This window comes from Neoarius graeffei, chromosome 23 (genome assembly GCF_027579695.1).
Source record: "Neoarius graeffei isolate fNeoGra1 chromosome 23, fNeoGra1.pri, whole genome shotgun sequence".
Taxonomy (NCBI): Eukaryota; Metazoa; Chordata; class Actinopteri; order Siluriformes; family Ariidae; genus Neoarius; species Neoarius graeffei.
The window spans coordinates 1973852-1984124 of record NC_083591.1 but is presented as its reverse complement, the minus strand read 5'-3'; the positions used below and the strand labels follow the sequence as shown (position 1 = coordinate 1984124).

The 10273-nt window shown below is 43.3% G+C and overlaps 1 protein-coding gene across 1 annotated transcript; it reads right to left on the bottom strand.

Moving 5' to 3' along the window:
• Positions 1 to 717: 717 nt before the first annotated feature.
• Positions 718 to 8754, bottom strand: shhb (sonic hedgehog signaling molecule b). The gene is made up of 3 exons (XM_060905221.1): positions 8266 to 8754; positions 4677 to 4938; positions 718 to 2722 (listed from the first exon to the last, which is right to left on the bottom strand). The coding sequence occupies exons 1-3, from the start codon at positions 8575 to 8577 to the stop codon at positions 2037 to 2039; spliced, it is 1260 nt and encodes a 419-aa protein (XP_060761204.1). The 5' UTR covers positions 8578 to 8754; the 3' UTR covers positions 718 to 2036.
• Between the last annotated feature and the right edge of the window lie 1519 nt (positions 8755 to 10273).

Here is a 10273-nt window from a genome sequence, read left to right as displayed (position 1 = left end):
TCTGGGGTTAGTAGGGATGCTGAAAGTGGGGTATGGGGTTAGTAGGGATGCTGAACGTGGGTCTGGGGTTAGTAGGGATGCTGAAGGTGGGGCCTGGGGGTTAGTATGGATGCTGAAAGTGGGGTCTGGGGTTAGTAGGGATGCTGAAGGTGGGGTCTGGGGTTAGTAGGGATGCTGAAAGTGGGGTCTGGGGTTAGTAGGGATGCTGAAGGTGGGGTCTGGGGTTAGTAGGGATGCTGAAAGTGGGTTCTGGGGTTAGTAGGGACACAGTTAACACCACCAGACTGTGTTCAGTGCCAGTTCATTGTACTGAGTGTGTTTAGCAGGTTGGAAGCAGTTTGGATCGAGATGGGAAAAGAACGAACACCCAAAACCCGGGTCTGTGCTGTCATCGGGAGCCGTTTTATGTGGTACAAACCCCACCCCTTTTGTGCAGTGGTGCATGATGGGACAGGAAAGTGCAACAATGTCTGTGCTTCATACATTCAGTTAACCCAGTTGACTTCACTCCTCGGGTTACTAACGTAAACATTCGATCCATTACTTCATTTAGAAAAATCAGACACTGCATCATCATTAGCATATTTTATTTTTACATCTTTGTACACATGAAATGAAAACAAAAATCAGTTACTGGTGTAAATATACAATTTAAAAATAAAAGAATTACACACTTTATCTTTAAATACAGCGAACACATTTTTATATCTCTCACTATTTCAAATAACGAAATGTGATTCTGTAAATAGTTTAGATCCGTCAAAAAACCTAATATACAAATCTGTGTAGAAAAATATAATTTATAAGCGTTGGACTATCCAGTAAAATAGAGCCGTCAGTCAGCATTCGGAGAGATTTTAAAGTCTCCTCAATCTCACTTCATCTCTCTGAATCCTGAATCCCATCGTTACGTTTCCAAATGATCCAAAAACAAATAAATTATTGAACAAAACGTGATCAGGATTCTAAAGAAGTGATTCAAGGAGAAAAATTAAATCAGCACTAATTATTAGGACACGGTTCCTCTCATGTCCATCATTTTGCTTCGGTCTGTTAGGCTAATGTCGCTAACAAGTAATGGACGTTTACGCATACCGATTAGCTAAACACTAAAACACACAAGTGAATAACGCAAAAAAACAACAACAACACCACAGAGGCCAGTTATGTAACACAGTTTGAGATGATTATTGAGTCTGCAGTTTGGATGATGCTAACTGGTGTTCATAAGCGTCCATTAGCCTGGCTAGCATGTACATCATGTCTTGTGAGTGACTATATATGAGGTAAATGTGAAGTCTGTGTAAAATTGTGATTTTTTTTTCCCTCCAAAACCATTTCTTTTAGTTAATGCCACTGTGTAGAACATTTCAGTCCATAATGCTAATGCTAACACTGAACAAAGCCACAGACACATGAGAAGTTTGAGGAATAGATCTGACACAGAGAAGTTTTGGAGCAGTTAGCACTTTAGCTGTGACTCAGCATTTTTAGATTCAGGTACGAGAATTTAGATTTTACTAACTTCGTAAATTCAGTTCAGCTAATTTCACTGTGTTGAGTTTGTTAGAAATCTGTGTTTGTCCATCTGCCGTAGTTGGTTGCTAGCAAGTTGCCTGATTTGCTAAAAATAAAAAGTAAAAAACATAAATGCTGGGAAATTTGTATAAAATATCATGCTGACTACAATTAGAACATCCTCTATTTGCGTTGAAAATATGAAGACCCGCCTCTTCAGACAGAAACACAGCCAGTTCTGCTCGTTAGCAGTGCTGTGAATTTGCACCTCGTGCTTCAACAAATGTGAAATCTAGAGATATTTATTCACAAAAATCTAGGATGCGTTGCAACAATTTCCGTTCACATGTATGGAATTTCTCTGACAGAAAGCTAGCGTGATTGATTGGGAAATGAAATGAAGTAAACAGCCACTGATTATCCCAAGCATGCCATGCTAACTGACGTCTGTTAGCTTTCATTCACCGTTAGCAGAGTTGGCATTTTGGACTAAAACATTCCTGTAAGTTGTACGAGTCTCAGCTCAAGCTTGAAATCCCGAGCGGGTGGAAAGAGTCCCGGTCCAGCAGCCACGTTCCAACGTGCAGCAGCATCTTGGGATACCAGTGAATCCCATCCTGCTGCGAAGTAGCGATTGAATCTGGTACACTCCAGCGCCACCATGAGGTCGCCGTGAGTGCGTGACTCAGGCGGAGAGGCGCAAAAGCCCAGTGCACCCAGCGGTGCTCCTCAACAGCAGCGTAGCATGAAGCCAACACGCCGTCCACCACGATGGTCCCGTGTGAGGTGAGTGGCGCATACGAGCCCCTGTCCTCCACGGCGTAAACACGCTCTACACGTGCACTCCTCAGACGTCCTTGCCCTTCCCACACAAACACCTCCTGTCCTGGTTTCACTCTGCTCGCAAACTTCGCCGCCATCCCCAAGGCAGCCGAGTTGTCTCGGACGAAGACCAGGTGCGCCGCTGTGAGCCTCAGAGTCACGTTACGCTCCGACGTCTCGAGTACAACGAATGTTCGGTGCATGTTCACGTCTCGGTCCAGGAAGGCAATGAAGTCGCTGTACACGATGTTTCCTAGCTCATCTGCTGCGAGAACCTTATCACCTTCCTTCAGATCCTCCACGTGCTTCGTGCTTCCGTCTGAGAGGTAAACCGACGCAGATGCAGGAAAACAGCCGCCAGATTTAACAGCGATGGAATTCTCTGGTATGAAAGAAAAGCAATAAAATAAACAGGTTCAACTGTGAGTCCTTGGGTGAAGTTTAAACTGGTTTATTGCTTCAGTCAAATTCAAACAGACGTACTGTTGATTTAGAGTAACGTGCAGATTGACAAGGAGACGTTTATTTAGCATTTACGGCATGGAAGGAGTCTCCAGTGTATAACTATAGTGTATAAAAAGCAGAATAAATGTGTTTGGTATCATTCCAAAGTCATTCAAAATGGCCGCTGTGTCCGTGTAGGAGATTTAGAAATAGATTAACAAACACGAAGTGGTTTATTACGAATCGATAGATGATGGATGCTGGTTTGGTAATCTCATCGTGTCGTGTTGTCCTGCGGCCCTTGGTGACTCGGGTCAGGTGCGTTACAGAAGCACAGTGCGCAGTTGTGATGTAAACGTCTGTGTTGTGAAACGCAGTTGCTGCTGATGGAGCGCTAATTGAAAAGCAGGAGGCGTTTTGTCATTCTAATGGAGTCCACAGGCTGCTCCGCACGATCCTGGCTCGTTTATTTAGGTGTTTATGTTTCAAAAGTCTTGTGTGACTGTTTGCTCAGGTGCACACACACACACACACACACACACACACACACACACACACACACACACACACACACAGACTGCAGTACACAGCTCAGAGCAAACACGCCTCACGCCAGGCATTTGTATTGTAATCGCCTAGCAGATGTGTGTTGATTGACACACACCAGAAATCTGTGCCTTAATCCCCGATTCTTCCTCTGAATGCAGGAGCAGGAATGAAGCCAATCGCTCGAGCTGCCAAACGGACGGTGGGGAAAAAACACGGTGAGGAAAAAATGGTGTAAAAAAGTAAATCTGCTTTCGTACACTTCTGTATCGTACAGCTACTGTGCACAGAAAAGATCAAAATCATCATCGCTATCATGCATCAGTTTTTCTTTTTATTTCTTCTTTTAAATTTTTTCTTTAACGTTTTAATCTAATTATTTTTTTCTTTCTTGTCCTTTTCTTTCCTGCTCATTTTTTCTTTTCTCTTCTTTTCATCGTGGCTTAAAAAAATCAAGCTTCATATATTGCAAAGAAAATCCTTCTTGTCCTCTGCAAAACGGATGAGTCAAGATGCATTAAAATAACAATAAATTAATTAATTACTGAATTAAAAATAAAACAGAATGGAGGAGACCAGACGTCCCCGTCTCCCCAAACACGTGTGGTCAGTCTAAGACGTGTTGATGTCGTCTGTTATTTGGTGAGTGACAGCTAACAGTCTTGCTTTAGCAAAGTTTGAAAATGAAAAGCAAAGTAAAAACCTGGAATATAAAAGAAACCTGTAAATATTTTGGAGAAAAAAGTCTTTGTTTGGCTGAAGTGGAAAAATCCATTATTAAAGGTGACTGATGGAAAAGAATGAATTTCTAAAATTCATAACGAATTGTGAAACATTTGGACGAAAACGCAGCTTGTTCAGATTTCTGGATTAAACCCCACCCAGCGCTTCGGTCATGTGGTTTTGGGCGTGGTGGGATTTCCTGCCTTCTGTAAACATTAACTAAACTTCATTGTGTCGCTGAAGGTTTTGTTGGTGGCCATCTTGGAAAACCAGATTTTATTATTTATTAATATTTTTGAAATGTCGTTTGGTATCGTTTCACCCTCCTGAGCTGGGTGTTAGAGACTCGAGATGATATTGTACTAACATAATTTTAACACAATTTTGAATATTTTTCCGTATTTTATTGCAAAGCTTGATCTTAACAAAGTGTTATAATTACAGATTTTGAATCAGATGGACTTTTCTAGCTTTAAGCTCCAGTTTAGGTGAATAATGAAGTTTATTATTGTTTCAAAAATTCTAATACAAAGGAAGTCTAATACAGGTGAGAGGTGAGGAAATGACAGCGCCCCCTATAGGCACAGCTAATTAAATCATCATGAGGCTGAGTTCTCGCTCACCTGCTTTGACGGAGCAGTGGATGTGCGCTTTGGATTCGTAATAAACCCAGTCGAATCCGGCCTCCACAGCGAGTCTCGACAGCATCCCGTACTTGCTCTTGTCTCTGTCCGAGGTCGTGATGTCCACCGCTCGGCCCTCGTAGTGTAAAGACTCTTCAAAATGGTTGCCGTCCTCGTCCCAGGCCTCCGTCACACGTAGCTTCACTCCGGGCCACTGGTTCATCACCGAGATGGCCAACACGTTCAGCTTGTCTTTACATCGCTGTGAGAGACAGAGACGGCTGCTGTGATTACAACCTGAGCAGAAGGTTATTGATCCGCTCTCGTCTGAGCGCCGAATCGCTCGTTTCAGTTTGATTAATGCAGTATGAAAAGACAGCCGGGTCAAAACAGCTCTGGCGAAGTTCCCAAAAAACAGTCTGAGTAAAATTATGAACTTTTGCAGCTAATTAACGATGGAAGTTAATCGTCCAGCTCACTGACTCCAGTGTGTCTTGTTTTAAATACAAGTCTGTAAGTCGTTGTACAGTAATTACACCCTGACCCCGGGGTTTTATCGGGGTAAAGTGTGGCGTTGGTTGTGTGCCACATATGGAGAGTCTGATCAATAACCTGGGGAAGTTAAATGGAGCTGAAAAAAATCCAATCTTGATTTAAGCCAAATCCCAAAATGGCAGCCAACTGGATCTTTTCCATGCTGCATGACTGTCAAGACGATCAATTAATACCTAATATGTATGGATTACATCTATAGCAGGAACACACATACCTCCCTATTGGACATATTGTACACTTCCTAGGGCGAAACACACTGATTTATACTTATACCCTATAAAGTGCACTTGTATCAGGGTAATATCCCAAATGGCTTTCTGTCTGAGGCAGTGTTTAATACGAGGAGACGTTCACTAATAAATCAGACAGGAAACAAAACTGCGAATGGTTCATCACTGGATGGATGTTTACTCACTTTGCAGAATACTCTAACATAACATTACTCAATACCCTATGAAGTGCACTTCAGGAGCAAAATCCCAAATAGGACCAGTCACTCATAGTGCATGTCACATGAGTGGAAAAGTACCCTATGAAGTGCACTTGTATAAGGGGAATATCCCAAATACCTCACTATTAGACATCACTACACTGTACAGAGTGGAGGAACCAGTGTGTGTCATCAGGTGCACTTCAAACACACTGATGGCTCCATATCCCCGAGATCAGCTAATATTTCACACTCGAGTGGCTCGTTACTGGAAAATACATCATACAGCCATAGCCCTTATTTTATACCCTACATAGTTCACTTGTACAGTGGGTGACATTCCAAATATCAGCCTATTTGAGCTGAAGTGCACTTGCACAAGGTGCAGGACATAAAATCCCACTTGGCCTCCAGACTGTACGGTACTTCAGCCCATTTAACTTTAAGTACCCTATGAAGTGCACTTTTATATAAGGGCTGAAATTCCAAATGCCTCTAAATTTCAGCTGTTATTTATCACTACTCTGAGATTTGAACTTATCGACGTGTGCTACGCTAAATAGATCATCGAGATGGTAATTTATTACCCTCGGAAACAGAAGTGTAACACAATCCCACTATCTGGATTTAAACCTGGAGTGGGTGTGGCCTAAAGGACCTTCATGCAGTTCCTCGACCTCAGAGTTGATATTTTTGTCTGCAGTATTTTCTGATGAATTTAGTTGGTTCTGGTTCTTAAAATATGAAAATTAAGAGCTGAATTTAAACTACTGTCACACTGACCAGGCAGTTACTAAGGATGAATGAATGACCCGCCTTTTTGTCCTGTGAGCTTCAGATCTGGGTGTTTGTTCACAGCCGTATGAAAGTAAAATCCTGATTCCAGAACTAGCCTGAAGCAGATGCTGAACCTTTAGAAAGCTTGTTAGAAAAAAGAGAAATAAAAGACTAGTGCTCGTCGTGCTCTTTCTGTTTCGAACACGTTCTGTTCATTCTCAGTGATGCATTTTGCATATTCAGTTGAGGTCGTAGTGTTAATAATCATATGGAGTTCTTTCTCATTCTGTTCGTAATCATTTATCTTCCAAACCGACTGACTGTTTCTTCACTGTGTGCTGTTATTGTGGTGTCTTATCACTGCTGGATGGATTTCCCCATCAGTCCAGAATTCGTTGTATGGACCGACACGGATGTTTCTTCTTTCATCCACTTTATACTCCAAAGCCATTTCCTGTGTTTATTTAAGCCTTTGTGTTTGCAAATTCTATGTAAATGGCAGTGAGACACACACACAAGTTGTGAGCCACGCTTTACAGAGAACTCTGCAGTGTGAGCACGACCCTGATGTGATTCACAAGAAGAGACGAATTCCAGATGAGAGTGAGTTCATCACGCCTGATCCTGTTACACAATCACCTTTAACTGTACTGAACTGTGCGCTTTGTGACTCCAACGCAGGTTATGATTGATGTCATCGCTACCTGAACAAACTTGAATATGGAAATTTTGATATTACAGATTGTGTTTGCCCAAACCGTAGCGCAGGTTTGGGCAAACACAATCATGGACTTAAACTGTCACGTGTTTAATAGTTATATTATTACAAACATTGTGTGTTGAGGATTCCAGCTCAGGTTCATTTAGCTATTAGTTTATAATATTATTCATCTCATCTCATTATCTGTAGCCGCTTTATCCTTCTACAGGGTCGCAGGCAAGCTGGATCCTATCCCAGCTGACTACGGGCGAAAGGCGGGGTTCACCCTGGACAAGTCGCCAGGTCATCACAGGGCTGATACATAGACAACCATTCACACTCACATTCACACCTACGCTCAATTTAGAGTCACCAGTTAACCTAACCTGCATGTCTTTGGACTGTGGGGGAAACCGGAGCACCCGGAGGAAACCCACGCGGACAACACACAAACTCCGCACAGAAAGGCCCTCGCCGGCCACGGGGCTCGAACCCGGACCTTCTTGCTGTGAGGCGACAGCGCTAACCACTACACCACCGTGCCGCCCCTCCATTAACAGCAATTCTTCCTAATTTTATTTTTTTTAGTTACATTTAGACCGAGATGAATGTTTACATGGTTTGAGCTTCAGATTGATTGATTGATTGATTTTACCAGCTGCTTTTCGAACACCCAAGGTCAGTTTACAAAGAAAGAAAGGATGGAAAAGAGAAGTGTTGAGAAAGAAATGCTGGTAGTGAGGAGAATGTTTGTTTATAAAAACAGGTATATAAGAAATAAAGAAAGTGTTAGGTGTAAATATTCATAAAAATGCAACGTATATAAGAAACATATCAGTCAGAGAAGTATAATTAGGTTGTTGGGTTTTTAAAAAAAAAAATCATTTTAAACTCATTCAATTAAAGCCGTCAGTTAAGAAGTACAGCTCCTCATCCTCCTCATCCTCATCCTCCTCAGTCCCCACCACAGCGCGCGCGCACCGGGGCTTTTATTAATGATTTATTTATTGAGCGTCGGCGCGCGCGACTTTGCCTCTCGGGCCCAGAAAGCACTTTATAAAACCCAAAGTGGCCCCGGGTAAAGTGGCCCCGGGTAAAGTGGCCCCTGCCCCGCCCCCGCCCTGTACCTGGGTCATGAGGCGGTCCGCGTTGGTGTTCTCCTCGTCCTTGAAGATGATGTCGGGGTTGTAGTTGGGGATGAGCTCCTTGAAGCGCTCCGAGTTGCGCGTGATCTTGCCCTCGTACTTCCCGCTGGCGCCCAGCGTTTTCTCCGCCACGTTGGGGATGAACTGCTTGTAGGCGAGCGGCGTCAGTCTCCGGTGTCGGTGTCTGCGCATGCCGTAGCCCCGGCCCGGACCGCAGGCGCGCGCGCAACCGGCCAGCAGCACGCACACGCACGAGACGAGCGCCAGCTTCCGGAGCAGCAGCGTCAGGTCCATGTCTGCCTCCTGTGCGCGCGTGAGGTTCGGATCATTCACCAGTGCCACGGTACCTGCCCCGCTGCCTCCAGCTCCTCTCTCCTCCTCTTCCTTCCCTTCTTTTCTTTTCTTTCCCCCCGCGCCTGCTGTCCGGTGTGCGCGCCCTCGGTGAGGTGAGCAGGTGCAGGAAGCGGCTCCCCGGCTCTGCGCGCTGGAGTGTGTTGGGATGCTGGAGGAGAGGGAGTGTGTGAGCGCAGTGAGAGCTCATTGGCTGAGAACAGTCCACACACTCCGGCCTGTGACTCGACTGGAACAGTGTGAGATCATCACAGAGGTGCAGGTGAGTCACATCCTCCTCTTTACGGAAGTGTCTCAGGTAAAAAAAAAAAAAACAAACAAACAAAACACAGCCACCACCCAGGTGAAGGATCACGTGACCCCAGTGTCCAGACCACAACCATCAGCACATCATCATCATCATCATCACACCACCGGGCTGAACGCGGACCACCTTCTAAACTCATAGACACAGCTTTGCATAAGTATTGACCCCCTTAAACTTTTTTCCCCCCATTCTGTCATGTTACATCCTGGAACTAAAATGGACTTATGAATAAACATTTACACATACAGTTGAGATTGTAGAAGTATTCACGCCCATGGAAAGATGGTTACAGCATCAAATTCTTAGCTTGTGAATGAAGAATTGCATCATCAGCACATTTTCTCAGAATGGTCCTGAGGGTTTTTTTGTGTGTTTTTCTTTCAGTTCAGTTACAAGATGATTTTAACGATGTACACTACCGTTCAAAAGTTTGGGGTCACCCAGACAATTTTGTGTTTTCCATGAAAAGTCACACTTTTATTTACCACCATAAGTTGTAAAATGAATAGAAAATATAGTCGAGACATTTTTCTGGCCATTTTGAGCATTTAATCGACCCCACAAATGTGATGCTCCAGAAACTCAATCTGCTCAAAGGAAGGTCAGTTTTATAGCTTCTCTAAAGAGCTAAACTGTTTTCAGCTGTGCTAACGTGATTGTACAAGGGTTTTCTAATCATCCATTAGCCTTCTGAGGCAATGAGCAAACACATTGTACCATTAGAACACTGGAGTGATAGTTGCTGGAAATGGGCCTCTATACACCTATGGAGATATTGCACCAAAAACCAGACATTTGCAGCTAGAATAGTCATTTAGCACATTAGCAATGTATAGAGTGGATTTCTGATTAGTTTAAAGTGATCTTCATTGAAAAGAACAGTGCTTTTCTTTCAAAAATAAGGACATTTCAAAGTGACCCCAAACTTTTGAACGGTAGTGTATATCAATACTAAATTGCTTTGATGGGTTGAATAAGAACCAACACCCCTGCGCTAATCTGTGCCCTCGTTGCGTTATGTGTTCATCTCATATGGAACTGTAGACATTGTGACCTTTAATGATAATTTAAGTTGTATAAATGCACAGTGATTAGTTTTCAGAGTAAAGCTTCAAAATTCATAGACTTTCATCAATATGATTCACACCAAAGGTACAAAAGGTGCACACATCAGGCCCAACTACGACACCAAGGAAAGGTCCAGTTTACTCCCCTTTTTTCTGAGAGTATACAGTGAGAATTAACTCAGGTTCGTGTTCAGATAAATTATCACTTGACAGACACACTGTAAAAAAAAGAATAGTTGAGAATACTTGAAATTTCAAGGCAACC

Coding starts and splice junctions, on each gene's coding strand:
- shhb (XM_060905221.1), bottom strand. CDS start 8,577: ATGGACCTGACGCTGCTGCTCCGGAAGCTGGCGCTCGTCTCGTGCGTG. Junction 4,939..8,265: donor CGGACCGCCTCATGACCCAG/GTACAGGGCGGG, acceptor TGTCTCTCACAG/CGATGTAAAGACAAGCTGAA. Junction 2,723..4,676: donor CCACTGCTCCGTCAAAGCAG/GTGAGCGAGAAC, acceptor CTTTCATACCAG/AGAATTCCATCGCTGTTAAA.